We start from the raw sequence: 20,891 nt of genomic DNA on the forward strand, positions 1-20,891 counted from the left end.
AAAATTTTCCTTTCGTACCATGTTTTTCTAGCTTTTTTCAATGTGGCAGAAAGTTGGTTAGAAAACTTTTTGTACCGGATTGCTAAATTCTTGTTAAATGGTTGTCGTTTGGTTTTCTTATAAAGATTATCCTTTTTGCACATTAAAGCTAAGAGCTTATCTGTTATCCATGGATTTTGAGGGGACGCGTACTTCTTCTTGCATTTAACTTGAACGGAATGACGATCAACACATGACTTAAGCATAGAGATAAACAGTGCAAATGCTTTTTGTGGATCATTTGTAGAAAAGATGGGGGACCAGTCAAGGTTTGACACGGCGTCAAGGAATGATTGTTTGTCTAATATAAACTTCGTGTACGTGATTTTTTCGGAGCCATGAGTGTAGTGAAAATTTAGAAATATAGGATAGTGATCAGTTATGTCGGTCATCATAACACCTGCGTCTGGTGGATATGCTAAATTTGATAATGCATGGTCAATTAATGTACCTATGGGGTGGTTAGCACATCGTGTCGGTATCTTAATTAAACATTCATAACCAAAGCTGTTAAAACGATCAGAATAATGTAAAGCATTAGTAGACGTACTATCAGCGAGGTTAATGTTGATGTCACCTATAATTATTACATTTTTGTTTTCATCTGCTAGTAGTCCCATGACTTTATGGAGAGCAGTACAGAAGTCTATTGCTGATGACGAGGGTGAACGATATATGCAACCAATTATTAGGTCTTTGTTGTCTATGTTGAGGAAGTCATTTTTAAGTTCAATCCAAACGTCTTCGCAATTAGTTACATTAAGTTTAAGATCGTTTCTTCGGTTGTAAGTAATATCTGAATAGATGTACAGCGCTGCGCCGCCATGGTTGCTGAACGGACGATTGGAGTATTCAGGAACAAAACTAGAAAAACAGAAAAGGTGTTTATCATGGTCGCTCAACCAAGTTTCAGATACTCCGATGATTGAAAATGGGAAGGTGAATGAAGAAACGAGATCGGAGAATTCATCGAAGTGCTTGCGCAGACTGCGCGCATTCAAGTGCAAGACAGATCGCTGATGATTTGAAAGAAGATTGTTTAACTGGTTAACTGTGAGATAGGTCGAAATTGTGAGATTTGCCTACGGGACAGGTGTGGCGCAAAGGTTGATTAGAGTTAGGTTATTACTGAAAGGTCGGATTCGGTTGCGATGCGAAAGACGCGGCTTTCAGTTGTTTTCCGGGCCTTGATTTGACAGTTTTCTGTCCACAGAAATCTCCAGTTCTTCGTTTTTTTCAGACCCAAGGCTTTGGAAAAGAGAGCTTTGTTTTCAAGTGTTAAATGTTCATTAACGAAGACAGGGTTCTCTTTTGCTGTTGCGAGGCCAATATCACTCAGGCAGAGTCTAGCTTTTCGTGCTTTCGCGACGAACTCGGCTTTCTTCGTTCTCGAGCAGAAGCGAGCGATGATGTTCTTATGTTCTGTTTTAGTAGGAACACGATGAACAACGTCGAGGTCACTGGCGGTTACTGGGCAGCCAATTTTGTTGCCAATAGTTTGTATGACTGTCACACAGTCCTCTCCTTGCGTGCAAGGGATGCCCTTAATCTCGACGTTGTTTAATCGAGAATATTGCTCCAGTTCGCCAACCTTCTTTGTGAGAGTGTTGTTGTTTGCTTGTAAAGCTTTGTTTTCGGATTTCAGCTCTTTGTTTTCGGCGCTCAGCTTTTCGACGAGTTTGCTTAGAAATTCAACGCTAGTTTCTAAACTGTCAGTTCTTTGCTTAAGTTCTACGACGTCTATGCCCGAATTGTTCGCCCTCAGCAGAAATTTCCCAAAAATGTCATCAAGAAGTTTTTCGCTTACGTTTCCAAGCTTAGATTCAATGTCATCAATTCTTTTGGCAAGCTCCGCATTTGTAGGCATTGTTCACCGACCACACCCGGAAGGCCGCACGAGACGACGCAAGCTTGGCAGTACAAGTTAACACAAGTTCAGCAGCAATGTTTGGCAGCGGCTGCAGCAATATTGGAATCACAAATGACAACGATACATACGCATATGACTAACCTGCGGATACAAAGAACGCTGGTCAGTCTGTGTTCCTGTTGCCACAACCGCTGCCAGAATAAGGTGCCGGTACCGCTGCGCCTCCTTATATCCTTTTCTCACGGTGGGCTGGTGGCGCAAGCGCAACGCTGGTTCCGATAGCACCGGAGATTCTTGAATGGCGCAGCTGCTGTAGGCCGGGTGGACACACGTGGAAGCAGATAGCGGTACGTTGGTCACGGGGAGTCGAAGACGACGATAGAAGCCTGCGGATACAAAGAACGCTGGTCAGTCTGTGTTCCTGTTGCCACAACCGCTGCCAGAATAAGGTGCCGGTACCGCTGCGCCTCCTTATATCCTTTTCTCACGGTGGGCTGGTGGCGCAAGCGCAACGCTGGTTCCGATAGCACCGGAGATTCTTGAATGGCGCAGCTGCTGTAGGCCGGGTGGACACACGTGGAAGCAGATAGCGGTACGTTGGTCACGGGGAGTCGAAGACGACGATAGAAGCCTGCGGATACAAAGAACGCTGGTCAGTCTGTGTTCCTGTTGCCACAACCGCTGCCAGAATGTCAGAACAAGCACAAAATTAAGTAACGTGATATCATAATGTGTGTTGCCTTAACTGTTATCATTGTCTTTAATTTTACTGCTATTTTCGACACTTCGTGTGTACGCAGTATATTTCAGGAAACATGTCAAAGCACGCGATATTTGCACGACCTGACGCAGGCAGCATAGGTTATTGACGTAGGATCGTCAGTTTCGGGTGTCTGGGTCGTGTCCTGGTTTTTCGACAGTGCTGGCCTATGCGTGTTCACACGAAAGCGAAAACACCGCACTGCCTGATGTCGCATCGAATGGCGCAATGGCCGCGGAGCTTGACAACACAGTTGCTACGAAGGATCTATACCAGTCGCCGCTTTCTCTGTCTCTATACATCACACAATAACGCAGCCGCAGAATAAGAACTGCGCAGAGCATTTTCACCGTTTACATCCCAACTTTCCTAAAAACACTTATGTGCTTTGTTCTATAGCCGAACTGCGAAAAAACGCATCATCCGAATTCAAAAATTTATTTAGTTTATTTTCATTTCCTTCTCACGTACAGCTCAGCTTATTGAACTTTCGTATTCGCACCAAGGTTCTGTCATTCAAAATCGGCGAGTATTCTTTCACAGGTGAACGCTGCTAAAAACACCTTTTACGATTATCACATGGCGTGCCTCTTAAGTACATAGGTGGCAAGAAAGAGAAAGCGAGAGTCGAACGCTCGCCCGTCGTCCCTTTTCGGATCTTTGTTAAGAGGAAGCTTTAGCTCAGGCCCAACTCTGACGCGGCCTATTCAAATACATGTAAAACGCAAAAACGTTTTTATGAGATAAACCCTGGACCGATCTTAATGAAATTTGTTGCATTTGAAAGAGAAAGTTAAAGTCTAGTAACTGTTCCAAGCACAATTTGGATTTAGGGCTTGAATTGTCTTTAAAAATTTTCAAATATTTGACCGTTTGAAAAAAATAGAAGCACGAAGTTTACAAATTCATAGCTCTGCATCAAGAACTAATATTGCGGTTCTGTGAACGGCATCCATTAGATCTATCAAACTGGACAAAGTCGATTTGTGATTTTACATCTTAAATAAACTTGTTACGTTGGTAACAAAGGGTCTGGAAAAATTGTATCTCCCTACTACATTTTTTCTACATTCATGTGTAACATACCAATTTTGTCCGCTTTAGATGCGATTCAACAAATTGTATTATCATGTTTCGTTGTTGTGTTACAGAGTTGTAAACTTGATAGTTTCGTATTCTGAAAATTTTCGATTTTTGTCAATTTTTAATAAAAATTGACGACCCAACTTAAAGATTCGAAACCAACAGTCACTAGAGTTTAAGCTTTTCTTTCAAATGCAACAAACTTCGTCAAATTTGGTGCAGTGGTTGCCGAGAAAAGCGAATTCTCCTTTTACATGTATTTAGATAGGAACACCCGAGCAATAGCTTCCTCTTAAGGAGACGCGGTTTTGTGAATCTTCAGCAGCGTCAGCTTGGAGCTCGAACCAGCTCAACATCCGAGAGGGTGTCGGCAGGGAAATATAGGTGACTGAAAAACAGACAACTGAACTTTAATGCATCGCTACGGGTGAGTGGTGCGCTCCAAAGAAAAAAACTATAAAAAAATACGTTCAGCGTGCGCGCACCTGCACGCAAGGAGAGAAGATGCGATGACTCGCTGGTTTTCTTATTCGAGACGAGCTCTACCACTGGAAAAGCTAGCGCTGCCGTCGGCGTGACGTGATATGAGGGATCACATGAACACAGCGAACGCGTCGGCTGCTTCTGAAGCGCTGAAACAAGCTGAAAACGAAGGTTTGGAGTCCCACCTGCGCAGCGGTTATGATTATGTGGAGAGGGTTTCCCGTTTTTGTTGTCTGCTTGAGAACACTTGCAAGCACTATAATGGGTACTGGCTGCCTTTGAAGGCGCCCAACATGGTTAGGCTACTCATCGGTGCTGCAGTGCCGGAGGTACGCGACGAAGCCCGCAGGACAAGAAGCTGCGTGAAGCTTGGATCGTGAAACTTACAAGCGAGAAGCAGCCATCGACTACAAGACGTGTGGGCAGCCAACACTTCCACGAGGAATATTTCTGCTATGCCGCCGGGGCTGCGATATTCAGTGAGTGGCAGACAGCGCGTTTAGGCTCCATCCAGTGAACAGGTGCCGCCACTGACAGCAGCAGATGGATGGACGGATGCTATGAGCGTCCCCTGTGGAGCGCTATGAGCGTCCCCTGTTGTTGCGCCACCAAGCTCTTGTTATTATATTGGCCAGTGTCCTATCTATCCACAAAAAAAATAAAGGCAAGGAAAGAAAAACCCACGATGAATTCCCATAACCAACCTTTCTGAACCCCTATTGTGAACTTTCTTTTGCACGCCTCTCTCCTTCGTCGTTTCCATACTTCCGCCAATCTTCCTATCGCCGCTTACTAATCTCTAATGCGGGCACGGTTACTTTCCCCCGGCTGTCACTAAACCCAACGGCGTCAAGGAGGGCATAGATGCCTAAATCAAACGCTGGGCAGATATTTTCACATCCTAAGAAAACAAACTCCATCGTTTCGCTAGCTTTACCGCAGCAAGCACATGCTTCTTCTTTCTTCTTATATCTCGCTTTATAGGTGCGTGTTTTAAGGCATACCGATCTCGCTTCGAAAAGTAATAAGCTTCCCTTTGAGTTATCATAAATTGTTTGTGTGCTGATTTCGTTTTTTTCCACTTAAGGAGTTACTCATAGGTTTCTTTTCCATTGCCGCCACCCATGAGATTATCTCAGCCTCGCTTACTTTCCACTTGATGTTCTTTGTTGCCAGGCTGCTCACCATACAGGTCACATGCTTGATGGTGAGCTTTCTAGCTCCTTTCCTCCATTGTAAATCAATGTTGTTCCTGTGCAAATACGTAACAACTCTTTCAACCCATTTACTTTCTTCGATGTCCCTCAGAACTTTACTGTGAGCTTCTCTCACTTCAAAACTTCACTTCAAAACTTCAAAACAGCATTACTTGCGGTCTTCCCGTGAGCGCCCAATGCGAGGCGTCCCCCTGACCTTCGGTTGCCATCGAGTCCTGATTGTGCCCCTGATTTCAAGCAAATAATCGCATTTCCAAATGTTTATCGTTGAACCATTACACCTGTCCACCTACCCCGAAGCACCTCAAACCTATAGTAGCCCCATAGCGCTTTGTGTTCCATTATGGCCGTATTTCTCTTCCCCTTTGCTCTAATTTTCTTTTCTTGTGTTTGCAGATATCCATCGCCTTCGTTTATCGATATGCCATGGTATTTATATGGTTTTACCTGAGGTATTTCCTGGCCCTGAATCGACACTGTCTGTTCACTGTTTTGATTGAGTAATATAACACCTGATTTTTTGACGCTAAGATTCAGGGCTATATTCTTGCCTTCCTGTTCACAGATATTAGCCAGACGTTGCATATCACTTTGCTTGTTAGCTAGCAACACAATGTCATCCGCATAAAGCAAACCTGGAAGCTGCTGCTCTGCTAGTGTACCCCCTGTTTGATGACAGATTAAATCCGATTTTACTTTCCCCCGGCACCCTTTCCGTAGTCAACATGTACATCATGAACAGCAGTGGGCATAAACGGCACCCATGCCTCGGTCACACCCATGCCTCGGTCAGTTGAAGAAAAATTTGCCCTGGTCCGGGACGCTATTCACTGCTGTTCTTCGACTGCGAGGCTTTTCTCTCGAGGAACCCATATGGGTTTCCTTTGTAGCATTTGCTACGAAAGGGTGGATGTCTGATTTTCCCTTTATTATTTACTTCTCTCCACCTTGCGAACTTCCGCACAACTATTACGTCAAAATTTTGCCTTTGCTTCGAGTTGTTGACAAATTCGACTTCGCCCTGCCATCTGCTAGTCGCCTGGTTAGCTCAGATGGTAGAAAGGCTGCCCCTGGAAAGGCGGTAGTCCTGGGTTCGAGTACCGGACCAGGGATGAATTTTTCTTCAACTACGAGGCTTTTCTTTTGAGGAACCCGCATGAGTTTCCATTGTAGCATTTGTTACGAACGGATGGATGTCTGATTTTCCCTTTAATAATTACTACTCTCCACCTTGCGGGTTTCCGCAGAACTATTACGTCAAAATGCGACGTTTTTGCTTCAGATGGCCATACAGCTCGATCCCCGCCAGGCACAGCTGGATGGTCACTTTTGATTGCGATTTTGCTCGATATGCGTTTAGTCTATCACGATTCGGGCATCAAGTTCGAGCTTCAAGATCGCGTTTGTAGACTGTCATTATTATTGTATTGCTGAGTGAGCTAAACTAATTCGTTTCAAATTGTTGGGCCTTGTAGCAGTTACCACGCTTGATCAAAGTAGAGAAATTTGATCCGGTTGGGTGCGATCTTGATTGAAAGTGACTGTGTAACAGGACGAAAGCTTTGTAATTATGAAGCAGTTGTAAGCGGTCTGTCGTGGCTCACTGCTCAACACAGAACCATGCTATTGACTCACGTGCTCATAACTAGAAGTCTCTTCGCGCAGCTAGTGAGACAAACGAGCCTTTATTTAGCAGTCCTTTCTATTGGTCAAATCGTCAAATTATTCTCGTCAGCGTGCCTCACATCGTTAACGCCAGGAAAAAGCTTCGGGTTGTTGTCAAGATGACTTTCAATTGTGCTTTTTTCTCCGTTGTCGAAATGGTTAGATCATATCCTGGCGTTTGGGACCTATTTGGAGCCATATGCAAATGAAAAATGACATTTATTAACCAGGAGATCGTAATTTATGAGACACGAGTTTTCGTCCTTCATCTTGTACAATTATCGAGGTTCATTATGCCAGTTTCACAAGGTCGGATTTCGCTTGCGAATTCGCTTCTTTACATATGCGCTTTGCTTTTGCAAGGCAATTTTGCAAATGTAAAGTCTCAAGAAAAATTCCACCATGTGAAACTGCGCCTTTGGCGCCAGCAGCCGAAACGAATATCGTCTAGGAATTAGCGCTCGCCAGCATAAAATAAGCTTCCTCGGCATAAAGTACCGCTCATCACACACGCCAATGTTATCCTGATCATGCCAAATGCTAAGGCTACACTAAGCAGCTGTCCATTCAGCACAGTCGTGGCAAATGTTTTTAAATGTTGAGCAGCTCACCCGGCCATTACAGCTGGCGTTGCACAAGCAGCGAAACGCGCACTTGTAGCACGATTTACAAAACAAACCATTTTCACAAATATATGATGGCAGAAGCTGGCTTACTTTACTATCCTGACAGCTGCCATCCACTTCTATCGCCGTTCTAGTTCGTAAGACCTGCCCGAAAACATGTACCAATTTATCCCGGGCCTGCCTTCGTGGCTATGATTCTAACGCAGCAGTATCGCCGGTTCTACTTGTTCTTTTTCGTACCTCCTTAATTTCGACGCTTGTCCATGAAGCGCATGCCACTGCATTGTCGCAAGGCGTACACCCCCCCCCCTTCCCCCCAAAACACAAACAAACGGGAGGGCCAATTAACAAAGCAAAACGGCCCCACCCGTGGCCGTAACGAAGTGCGGTGTGCGTGAATTAATACCAGTCGAGCCGGCCGAGCCGTGGAGCCGCCTTCTCAGTACTGTCGCATCGCTGCGGTAGATGGCGCGAGAGTAGTTTTAAACTTGACTGTACGGAGCCTATGGGGATGCTCGCCCGCGCGTTCTTCTCGGCTACCGTAACGAATTTTATCTATGAACATGTTGATGCTACATACTGGCAAGTTCACTGGAATTGACAGAGAACGGTCAGAAGCACATTAAAAATAAAAAGGCATGGCATGTGCTCAGGTTTGTGCTAGCACCGAGCTTTGAATGTACTGAATTAAAAAAAAAAATTAGCAGCGGAAAATTGCTCTCTGAGAAGACCGATAAACATACGGTGCTATACAATGAGAAATGATAATAAAATGTCCACGAATTTAGAAACAAAATATTGGATCGTCCCAACAGCACATCAAAAGTCTCCGCAGGCGTCGAAGTGTCTAGTTAAAACAAACATATTTTTGAACAGATCTGATAGCGTCCACACAACATTGGTTGCTTGTGTACGGTCAAATGCTCATGTGCTGCGGCCTGACGCTCACGGCATGGTGCGAAAACGTGCTCGCCGCGAAAGCGAAACATTGTGCGCGAACACGCATGCAGACAGGCAATCGGCCGCTACGAACCCGTGCGATCACCGCCTTGAGGCTTCGTTCTGTTATGCTCCGTTTCGTTACACAGGCAGCCCAGTACAAGAACATATTTCACATTATTTGCTCTCAGCGACTTCCTACCATTCATGCAAGAAGCCTGTTTGGGGGACTCCATTCCGGCCACCACGCGTAGTGGGCATTCACTACACCTTTTCGGTAAAGAAATGGTGCCAGCAAATGATTCTGTGCTTTCTGTTTGCCCAAGAACATTATTTTGACAGCAAAACTGTCGTTTTCAGAGTAGTTGCAGAAATGTCCAGGAGGGCTCCAGCGTGCTGCTTTTATTAAGCGCCGACAGCCAAACATATGAGGAGCGCGCTGCGTTATCCCTCATACTACGCAGGGCGCTTCCTACAGATGGCGACACCGTACCTTCTCGCCGCCAGTACTCTCTACAATCCGGGCATTCTCCTTCTTCGCTACCCCCACTGCAGAGGGCCTTGTGAGGACATGTCGGGGCAACACAGACGGAGTGCCACGCGGAGAGTCCGCCCCTTGATGGAGACGGGTTGAGCATCCAAAGGAGTGTTGGATTTTTCACACTCCGCGCATGCTACCCTCGCACACACGTGGAGGACAAGTGTGTTTATATTGACGAGTGTGACGGTTCGCCAGGTCTCTCCCATGCGTTTAGCATTCGTTCCATTCACTGCCGTACAAAGTGAACTGTAACTGACTACCCCGCCACCAAAGGGGATCCCGCTGGGCAGGGCATGGCATCCCCTGGCCGGAGGGATCTCGCAGCTGGCGCTTGCAGCTGTTATCAGTTGTTGCACAGCTATCTTGAGCATGAAACACTGTGGCCGTTCTCCAACGTCGCCCAACGTCCCGGTCAGAGTCTAAATACCTCCGAAGGGTCTGCAGCAGTTTCCCATTCACAGCATGCGTCTGCTAGAACTACACCAAGACTTAACCTCTCAGTTAGCAAGCGCCAGGCAAATTCTCAATGAGCTCCGCCAGGCTTATTTCCCACTCAATAGTGAGAATTTTGCCGGACATGTTACATCATCACCACTTACAAACATAAATTTGTCGTACTCTTCACAAGACATTACTTAACCCAACTGAGTGAACCAAAATAAGACCCTTTAAATCGTACGTCAGGAAAAAAAACAAGAGTTTAACAAAACTTTCGAGGCTCATTCTCCATCTAGAGGCTTTGACTTAAGCCTTCTATATTGCCATTGAGAGTCCCCATTTTGTATCGTATCTCGAAAGAATACTGCTGCAAAGTGAGACTGCAGCGCAGGAGGAGGCAATTTTTGGAAGACGTTGTCTGCAACCATTTGAGAGGACGATTCGTTTCGATGACGACCCTCGAGTACGCACGATAGCACGACGATTTTTGAACAGCCCATACGAGACATACACGCTCTTTCTCAGTGGCACTGTTCTAGACTAGCCAGTTTCATACTTGCGTAAAGGACCGGGTGTTCCTCCTCGCTATGTCCCTTTTGGCGTAATACGACGCTCATGTCTCGCTCACTCGCACGGAGCTGAACCGCAAAGCCCCTCTATAGTCCGGTGATCTTAGCACGGGCTGACTCGTCAGCGTGCTCTTCTGGGTGTTGAAAGGCAATTTCATTTTTTTTTGTCCTAAAGGGCCCTCCGTGGCTCAGTTTTTCGATGAGCGTTAGTTATAACACTAGCTTGTTCAGAATACCTCGGAATGTGCCGATGATAGTACGCTGCGACCCCTGAGAAAGCTCGGATATTAGACTTTGTGCGGGGCTGCGAGAAATCTGGTATCGCAGCCACCTTTAGCTCAGAGAAACGGCGACGGCCCTGTACGGTTACATGACCGAGCAATATCACTCTCGCTTGCGCCATTTGACATTTCGGGGCCTTGAAGGTTAAGCCTGCTTCATGCACTCCGGCCAACACTGCAATTAGATGTGGCATATACTCCGACCAAGATGCCAAATATATCACGACATCATCTAAGGAAGGCAAAGCGAACTCTTCCTTTCGTCGGAACACTTTGTCCATAGGGCTTGAAAAACAATGCGGTGCATTTATCAAACCGAAGCTCAGTGCTTTAGGGTGGAACGTTCCCAACCGCGATATGAAGGCGGCACATCTGCTGGCCCACTCGGTGAGCGCAACCGGCCTGAAGCCTCGAACTCGCTCCAGTGTGAAAATGAATCGGGTGCTACTAACTTTCTCGATGCGCTCTTCGATGTTTGGTATAGGATAGATCTGATCTTCACTGATCGCGTTTAGCCTTAGGTAATCTACGCAAGGACGCGAATCCTTGCCCGCTACCTCGTCTAATATCAAAGGAAAGGTGTAGTCAATCTCGCAAGGCTGGATCACAGCTACTCTTAACATTTTTTTCACCTCGGCTTCCATAATCTCGCCTTAGCGCGGTGACACTCGATGAGCTTTTGAACGTACCAGCTCTGAAGAAGTGAGCTTGATGTTGTCTGTAAGAACCAATGTCCTTCTTGGCATATCCACAAATAACTCCTGAAATTCCTGTATGATTTGCTGCAACTCGGTCATTTGTTCAGGTTCCAGCGGCGTTTTAGAGGCTCGTTCCAAATTTGTTGTTCCCTAGTCTCTCCGTTTGTGACTGACATGAGCCCCGGAGGCTCCACTGGAATCTCTTCGGTAACGTTTACTATCATACATACAACTGCTTCTCGTTCCCTGTAAGGCGTGAGCAGATTACAGTGATAAACCTGCTGTACCTTCCGCTTTTCAGGGAGGCTTATAACCTAGTTCACGTCCGACAGTTTTTGAACCATGGTTGTGAGACCCTCCTAGTGCACATCTAGCTTGTTTTTCTGCGATGGTGGCAGAATCATTATTTATCGCCGACTTCTAATCGACAAGCCCTTGCTGGGCTGTCCGGTCGTAATACACCTTGGACCTATGCTGGGGTATAGATATAGTCTCTTCTCACAACCTCTGCGCCTTCCTTAATGGTTCTAGTAGCTTAAGAACCTACTCGACCGGAACTGGATCTTCCCCGCGCCCTTTTCGTGATTCGCGGAGCATACGCTGGGGTGACCGCAGTGAACTGCGGGATACGAGCTCTGCTGGCGAAAACCGGTTGCTTCATGCGGCACAGTCCTCAACGAAAACCTGGTAGCAGACGAGCAGAGCTCCCACTCTGTCTTCCGTTAGAAGCATAACGCCTTTAACGTGCTCTTCATAATAGAGCGTCATGGCGGGGAACGCATTCTTCGCGAAACCCATCGGTTCACTACAAGTTCGAATTGAAACCATGAAGCAGTTTTTTACAGCGCCAATTGCAATGCTTCAAATACACTCGAGGCACTGCAGTGCAGCTTAGGTTGTCCGGGAACGGAAAAACCAAACAGCTCCCGCTTCACCATGTCTCGATCCAACGTTGTTTAAATATACAAACTGCGAACTATTCGCTTTCGTCAGTACATGAAACAGAACCTCGCAAACATTTATAAGACACCAAAAGCCTTACGTGAATTAACTTGATTCTTGACCTACACTGGGGAATAATGATATCTCTAATATGGCCCATACTACTAATGAATGACGCTTGGGCTTCATTCTGGCTGCAACCATACGCAACAAAAGGCACATTACACTAAAAATATTTGGGCCGGATAGCCTGCGTCAGCTCGCCAAACAGATTTGTCATGTCTGTTCCTCAAGCAACAAGCACCCGTAAACCGCTTGAGTTGAACGTCTAGTACGGGAAGGAGGATAATATTGGTACATTCCTTTTCGTATGTTGCAAACAGCTGTAAACCTCAGTTATGTTTACTTCAAATTACCGCCATGTAAAGTTAACCGGTGAAGAACCGCCTAATTTTGAGAAGCACATAAAGAAGCATATGCCACTGGCAGAATCTGAACTGCCAGTGGCATATGCCAGTGGCATATATAAAGTTAGTTAAGTCATCGTGTTACTGCCAAGCGTTTCCGGGAAAAAATGCAAAAATTCGATATTTACAATGAACTACTCGTCATGTGCAAACATGTTTTAGCGGTTTAAAATCAAGGTAAATGTTGTGGAAGTGATATATAGCCTGCGTTTGTGGCATACTTGATGTGCCATGGCATGTACGCGATCCTAAGTGGATTCTTATATGCCATGTTTTTGCGGTTGTGCTTGTAATATTCACGCGACCTGCGGCTGCAAAGTGCAAATCGACGCATGAAAAACCCGCAATGGGCTGATCTGCGCTCCTTGGGCTGGCACGACTGGCTTTGAGAAATGTATAGCCATCTAGGAAACAAGCTTATTGAATACATTTTTGCGAATGAAGACGTGGTAAAAATACATTTGAGGCGACCACCATAAGTATACGAGCACATGGAACAAGAGCGAACAAACGGAAACAGCGCAGAAGGCGCCCGGACACCGCCCGAAGTGCAGCACACGACAGACGCGAGTCCGTGCCCTGACGTCACGTGAGCGGTGCTCGCCGCGTCCCCTGCTGTTCGTTCTCGGGGCTAATAAGTAGGCTTCCACACACGAAAAAAAGGAATTTGATAAATTGGAAAAAAAGCTCACCATAGCGTCCATGCATTGAAACCGGCATAGAGTTTCGTACAATAATTGGAAACACTATAGAAATCGGCAACGGAAAGGGGGTCCCCATGTCGCTGCCATGTGCAGGGACGCAGGCGCAGACGACGTGATTAGATTCAGACGACGCGCAATCAACGCGATCCCCCGCGTCCCTCAGTATGGTGGCGACCACGACCTACTGGAACTCCAGACCTGCACAGATATCCGGCTTCTATGGGAGCAGCTTGCGCCCACTTTCATTCAACCGACGGCCGTAGGTGGCGCTTTTATAACCTGTTCGTGTGCGATGAGTAACTACTTAAGAGGAAAAAACGAAATCAGGAAAGAAACCATTTATGATAACTCAAAGGGAAGCTCATTACTTTTCGAAGCGAGATCGGGATGCCTTAGAACGCGCACCTATAAAGCGAGATATAAGAAGGAAGAAGAAGCATGTGCTTGCTGCGGTAAAGCTAGGGAAACGACGGAGCATATTTTATTAGATTGTGGAGACGTCTACCCAGCGGTTGATTTAGGCACCACTGGCCTCCTTGAAGCCTTTGGGTTAAGCGGGAGCAGTGGTAAAGCAAACAGGTCCGCAATAGACATTAGTAAGAGGCGATCGGAGGATTGGTGGAAGAAAAGTCGGGAAACGACAAAAGAAGGAGACGTACAAAAACACAGTTCGCAATAGGGGATCAGAAAATTTGGACGTGTTAGTTCGTAGTGTTTTTTTTTCTTTTCTTTTTTCATTGGTTAACCTAGGTAGGATATCAGGCAGCATAGTAGCAAGAGCTTGGTGGCACAACCCACCGCCCCTTTCCAAAGGGGACGCTCATAACATCCATCCGTCCATCCATCCGTCTGCTACGCGGTGGGCGGCTGTACGGCGTTGTAATTAGTACGGCAGCTGTTGTGTTGTGACGAACTGCTTCTCTAGTTGATGATTTTTGTTAACACAGTGACAGTGATGTCACAAGGCTTTGATCGGTCATTTTGCTCCAAAAGTTGACTGCCCCAACCTTGACCGCCCGATGCTTGCGTCGGCGGTTACGCAAATTTGACGTCAGAAGATTGGAATAAAAAGATATTGGGATAGTCTTGCGTTATACAGCCCCTTGATGATGCTAATTATTAAGTTGCACTATGTTACCCAAATGCTCCTACGTCATCTGCTGGTGATGTTAATTCCCCGCATAATATTTCGTCAACTGCTTTTCCGCACTTCACTTTGTTTTCTGCTGAGCGCAGCAATCCATTGACCTTGTGTTATGATTTAAACCTTACATAAATTATTACCCAGTCAACGTGGATTGCACCCTCTACTTTGTAACAGATCCCACGAGTACTATTGCACGTGATTTCTATAGTTTCATTGATTACCTTTCGGGCCTGTGCGACCATGCCCTTTTTTCCTTTTAAGGAGGATGTAGCAATTAAGGATCATCGCAATCGCGCTAATATCGATAAAACTCGCGAAAGACGTATGAGTAGATAAACTCAGCTTTCTCATGTTGACTGAAAGTTCGAGACAATATTGGATGACCACGAACAATATAACTCTTCAAATACCGGTCGGCGCGTTAATCTATAGAAAATAATGTCTTAGCGTCCTAAATGCCTTAGCATCCTTCGGAATTCGGGAATCTCTCCCGAACCAGTCTGTTTGTTTAGACCCGACAGATACTAGAAAAATAATTAAAAACCTCAAGATATCCTTGCCAGCGGGAGTTGGCCACGTCAATTCTACATTTAATATGAATACAAAGTATGCAGCTCCACTATGCTTTCAAAGCTGTTAGAGAAATTGCTTCAGGCTGGCTGTATTGCGTGGAGCGGAAAGTCGGGAGGGTTATTCCATTTTTGATATCGATGAATCATAAAGTTGGTAATCCATTTTAAAACACTAAGAGCTATCGTGAATAATTTACTCGCAGTACATTTTTTACATTCTAATCGTCTTCCGCGCCGCGTTGACACCATTCGAGACAGCATTCCTCTAGTGGTTATCAAATGGCTTATATTGTTTTTATTGCTTTTACTGTCGTAATAATTGAGGTTGTACCTACTTGCCTAATTCATGTCCCTGACAGTCTCTAAATAAATAAAAAAATGACTCTAATCATAATCATCATCAGCCTGATTTATGTCTACATCAGGATTAATGCCTCTCCCTGTGATCTCCAATTACCCCTGTCCTGCGCCGACCGATTCCAATTAGCGCTCTCGAATTTCCTTATTTCATCGCTCCACCTAGTTTTCTGCCGTCCCTGAGTGCGTTTCCCTTCTTTTGGTACCCATTCTCTTACCCTAATGGTCCAACGGTTATCTAACCACCACGTTACATGACCTGTCCAGCTCCATTTTTTTTTTTCTCTTGATGTCAATCAGAATATCGTCTATACCCGTTTGCTCTCTAATCCAAACCGCTCTCTTTCTGTCTCTTAATGTTATGCCTAGCAAACTTAGTTCCACAGCTCTTAGCGCGTTCGTTAACTTGTTCACAAGCTTCTTTGTCAGTCTCCAAGTCTCTGCCCCATAGGTTAGCACTGGTAAAATGTACTGATTGTACACTTTCCTTGCCAATGATGACGGTAAGCTTCCAGTCAGGAGCTGACGATGTCGGCTGTATGCGATCCAACCCATTTTATTCTTCTATGAACTTCCTGCTCATGATCAGGGTTCCCAGTGATTAATTAACCAAGCTAAACGCACTCCTTCACAGACACTAGGGGCTGACTGCCGATCCTGAACTCTTGTTTCTTTGCCCGGCTATTCATCGTTGTCTTGGTCGTCTGCATATCGATCTTCAACCCCACTCTTACACTCTCTCAGTTAAGGTCCTGAATCATTTATTGTAACTCGTCTGCATTGTTGCTGAATAGAACAGCGTCATCGGCAAACCAAAAGTTGCTGAGATATTCGTCGTCGATCCTTACTCCTAAGATTTCCCAGTTTATTAGCTTGAATACTTCTTCCACGCACACAGTGAATAGCATTAGAGAGATTGTGCCTCCCTGTATGACCCCTTTCTTTATAGGTATCTTCCTGCTTTTTTGTGGGTAGAATTAAGGTAGCTGTGGAACCTCTCTACTTATATTCGACGTGTTTACGTAAGGGTTCTGCACTCCTTGATTACGTAATGCCTCTATGACTGCTAGTATCTCTCCTGAATCAAATGTCTTTTCGTAATCTATGAAAGCCATGTGGAGAGGCTGATTGCATTCTGGGGGTTTCTCGATAACCTGATTAATTACATCAATTTGATCCATTGTGAGGTATATCTTCCTGAAGCCAGCCTGTTCCCTTGGTTCAGTGTATCCCTTATTGTGTTGCAGATTATTTTGATAAATATTTTATATAATGTTAGGAGTAATCTAATGGGCCTATAGTTTTTCAATTTTTTAACGTCTCTCTTTTTGTGCATTAGTATAATGTTTGGATTCTTCCAGTTTTCTGGAACCGTTGCAGTCGCTAGACACTTTGTATAAAGAGTCGCCAGTTTTTGAAGCGTTATGTCTCCTCCATCTTTGATTGAATCGACTGTTATTCCATGTTATCCTGCCACTCTTCCTCGTTTCATGTCTTGTAAGGCCCTTTTGATCTCATCGCTAGTTATAGGAGGAGTTTCTGTATCCTGTTCATTACGGTTTCTAATGGAGGTATCCTGGCTCCTCTGGGTATTGTGCAGGTCAGTGTAGAATTATTGCGTTTCTTTTACTATATCTTCGAGATTTTTGGTGATATTTCTCTGCGCATCTTTCTGTGCATACATCTGGGTTTGTCCTACGCCAAGTTTCTCTCTCACGGATTTCAGGCTGCGTCCATTTTTTATGGCTTCTTCGGTCTTTCCCACGTTACAGTTTCGAAACTCACTTATTTTCGCTTTGTTGATCAGTTCTGACAGTTCCGCGATTTCTATCTTATCTCTTGAGTTGGACACTTGCATTCTTTGTCGTTTCTTTATCAGGTCCTTTGTTACTTGGGAGAGCTTGCCTACCGGTTGCCTTGGTGAATTGCCTACCACTTCAATTGCTGCCTCAGAAGCCAGCCTAGTTACGGTTTCATTCATTAGATCGATGTCATCATGATCTCTCTCTTCGAAGGCTGCATATTTGTTTGCATGTACCAGTCTGAATTTGCCTGCTTTAACCCTTACTGCCTCTAGGTTGACCTGTTTCTTATTGATCAATTTTGCTCTTTCTCTCTGGAAATTAAGGTGGATCCTAGCTCTCGCTAACCTGTGATCACTGCCCTTTGCCCTACCTATCATTTCTATGTCCTGCACTATGCAGGGATGAGCAGAAACTATGAAGTAAACTTCATTTCACCATTAGGGCTTTTCCAGGTCCACTTTCTGTTGCTACGCTTCCTAAAAAAAAGGTGTTCATTATTCGAAGCTCATTCCTTTCTGCGAATTCTACGATGATATCTAGTCCTCATCATTGGCACTGGATGTTGGAGCATAGGCTTGTACTACGTTTAACCTATACCTCTTATTAAGTTTGATTACGACTACAGCTACCCTCTCATTATTGCTGTAGAATTCATCAAAATTGCCCGCTAAATCCTTATGTATTAGGAATCCTACCCAGCATTTCTTTTTATCTAGTAGACCTCTATAGCAGAGGACATGTGCTTCATTTAGCAATGTATAAGCCTCACCAGTTCTTCTAATCGTACTAAAGCCGATATACGAAACAATGTCTGATAGTCCATCAAAGAGTCCTGCTAAGCTAGCCTTACTCGAGAGGTTTCGGTTGTTAAACGTTGCAAGGGTCAGTTTTCAATGGCGGCCTGTCGGGACCCAGAGATTCTTAGCACCCTGTGCTACATTACAGGTTTGACCACGGCCTTGGTCGGGCGCTCCGCAGCTGCTGGGGACTGAGGGACATTGGGTAATTGGGTGAGCCATTTGGCAGCGGGTGGCCGAATAAAGTACCAGGGAGGCCAATTCCTGTTTTGGTGAGGCAGTGTCTTGTTGAAGCTTAGTGGGCCTTCCTAATTTGATTGTACCTGGATTAGTACCCCATTCGCTCTCGGCACCTATTGCCGGTGATTGGCGCCACTCCAAGGCTGCAACTGTTGTGCGCTGGAGGAGGTGAATTTCAAGCTCACCATCGTAAAAAAAAAAAAACCCTTATAGAGGGATTCGAACTTTCGACTATGGCAACCGAGGATTCGATATAGCTCAGTCAGATAATCCCATAGAAGACGAGGCTACCTTCTCGCCGACAAGTGCAGCCCAGCGAGTCCTACATGCCTGAAAACTTTTACGATTTATCCGCGAGAGATATGTTTTCCTGATCGCAATGGGTAACTCACTATAGAGCGATTTCTAAACGGCTCTGTCCTCGTAGTCCTGGAATCGCAGGTGCGCAGACGGCCGTGAACTCGGCTAGGCAAATACGCTACAGGCGTACCGACGACCATTCGCAGTTGCGAATACATGCTCATCATCTACAGAAGTACAAACCGAAACCCGTGAAAACGGATGTGAACGCAAATGTAGAAGAAATAACTGGACGGAAACGACTTTTTTTTTTTACTAGACGACAATCTGCTTGTGAACTTTGCAACTGCTGACGTTAGGTTCTTTGTTTCTTATTGTTTGCGTGTTACTGCAAACCTTCTCATCGCTTCTTCTCTTCCTTTAGCTCTGCATCTTATTGTGTGTGTGTAGGGGGGGGGGGGGCGCTCTCAAATGACTCTACAACGCACGTATATCTGCTAAGAGGGGTTTCTCTATTTAAGGGAGGGATAGAGGTAAGTGATTTTCTTTTGTATTTAGTGTGACGCAACCTACTCGATGAAATGCTAAAGGTACTCGTTCTAATCTTGTATCGTTGCACACGTGTCGCAGGGTCCTCGGCGGTATTAAAAGACTACGCGTTGTGGATGCCTCATCGATGCCTGACCTTCCGGCTGGAAACCTTAATGCGCCACTTATGATGATGGGACACCGAGCAGCCGCCATGATTATTGAAGACAATTCGGTCCAAGAGTAAGAATCCAATAATCAAGAATCACTTTGCTGCCTTTCAATAAAAGCTCATGTCACGACCTACAGTGCGTGTTGCACTGCGACCCACAAGTGCACCGCGCGAACGCCGTTAGACCCCCGTCACACACCTAATGTAGTGCTCTTCGATGTTGAAGGCGTTGAGCATTTCCGCTGATTTCTGCTAATGCCAAATCATAACTGATACCAAATGGTATAGCAATCACTTGTCAGAGCGCGTTCAAGCTTCCGCCAACTGGAGCAGTGTTACGTAGCTGTGCCATCTTGCGCAATGTTCCTCCTCGTATCACCGCTGGTCATGGCTGTCAGTTTGTACCCGAAGTCGTCGAACACCTTCTGCGTCTTTCAACTGCCAAGATTTGTCCTTCTAACCCATGCGAAAGAGTTTGCTGAATACGCTAGCTTGACCCTGACGAACTTGCGTGTATGTGTATTCGAGTCACAAAGCTCTGACATACTACCACTTATCGTGCAGTCCTGTAATACTGTGGGGCATGAGGCCACTGCTTACGCTAACTAATTTGCGTCCGCTCACCACATAGTGCGTATGATATCGTTTTTGTTTATAGTAGAGCCTTTTTGTGGTCGGAGCCGCTCTGCTGTGCTGCGGATACCTCGTGCATTGCCTCTTTCCGGGCGCTAGTCTCGCAACATCGAGATGTGGCTCGCTATGACGACCGACATCGAAATCTGCCGTACGCGAAGGGAAACGCTGCGCTTTTGGGTATGGCTCTGCAGGAGTGCGGCCTATTTCAGGGGACTGGATAACCCTCCCACCCTCCCTTCCTTGCTGTGAGGACTAATTACGGTAAGCTTACAACTCTCTTTTCGTTCACAGTAATATGAATTTCTTTTTGTTTTAACTCTGAGGTTTTACTTGACAAAACGATGATCTGATTATGAGACACGCCACAGTTTCGGGTTAATTTCGACCACATCAGGTTCTTTAACGTGCACGCTCAGCACAGTACAGGGCGGGCGCTTTTGCACTTCGCCCCCATCGAAATACGGCCGCCATGGCTGGGATTTAATCCCGTGACCTCGTGCTTAGCCCCGCAACGTGAAAGTCACTGAGCAGCCTCAGTGGATATTGGAGTTCTTCACTCTCTGAAATGAAATTATCGCTCAGTGAAATTGTCGTTCTTGATGCCACGCGCACAATAAATATGTTGTTCGGGAATTCAGGGACGCATTGGAGTTTCCTAATGAACTGTCAACATGCCAGTTTGAAGTTTTATTTTTTTATTATCTAGCTTATATTTTAGGCAAATAATATACAGCTGTGTCACGTGTCAAGTTGATTATTGACGTTATGCTGTATGTTGTTTTCCTGCCTGCTCACTTTCTTGCGCTTCAAGTACTCAGTAATATCATGAATATGTACGTAATTCGTTTGTTAAAAATAATAAATGAACCTAAATATTATTATCGGTATCGCTCATATGTCCGCACTTTAATTTTTGGCTTGGTTTCTTTACATTAGTATTCTTATCATGTATCTATAGGAGGTTAGACTGTGAATTCTTTATAAACTCTTTGAGCTCCTTCGGTACTTGTCCTTA

At 45.3% G+C, this 20,891-nt stretch overlaps 1 protein-coding gene across 1 annotated transcript in view; it reads left to right on the forward strand.

Annotated features, from left to right (window-relative positions):
• Positions 1–19,259, forward strand: part of LOC135911785 (glucose dehydrogenase [FAD, quinone]-like) — an 83,290-nt gene extending 64,031 nt beyond the window's left edge. Inside the window, exon 10 of the mRNA XM_070531753.1 lies at positions 19,171–19,259. Within this exon, the coding sequence (XP_070387854.1) occupies positions 19,171–19,259 (89 nt within the window). The remainder of the gene's footprint in view (positions 1–19,170) is intronic.
• The last annotated feature ends 1,632 nt before the right edge of the window (positions 19,260–20,891 follow it).

This window comes from Dermacentor albipictus, chromosome 1 (assembly GCF_038994185.2).
Source record: "Dermacentor albipictus isolate Rhodes 1998 colony chromosome 1, USDA_Dalb.pri_finalv2, whole genome shotgun sequence".
Taxonomy (NCBI): Eukaryota; Metazoa; Arthropoda; class Arachnida; order Ixodida; family Ixodidae; genus Dermacentor; species Dermacentor albipictus.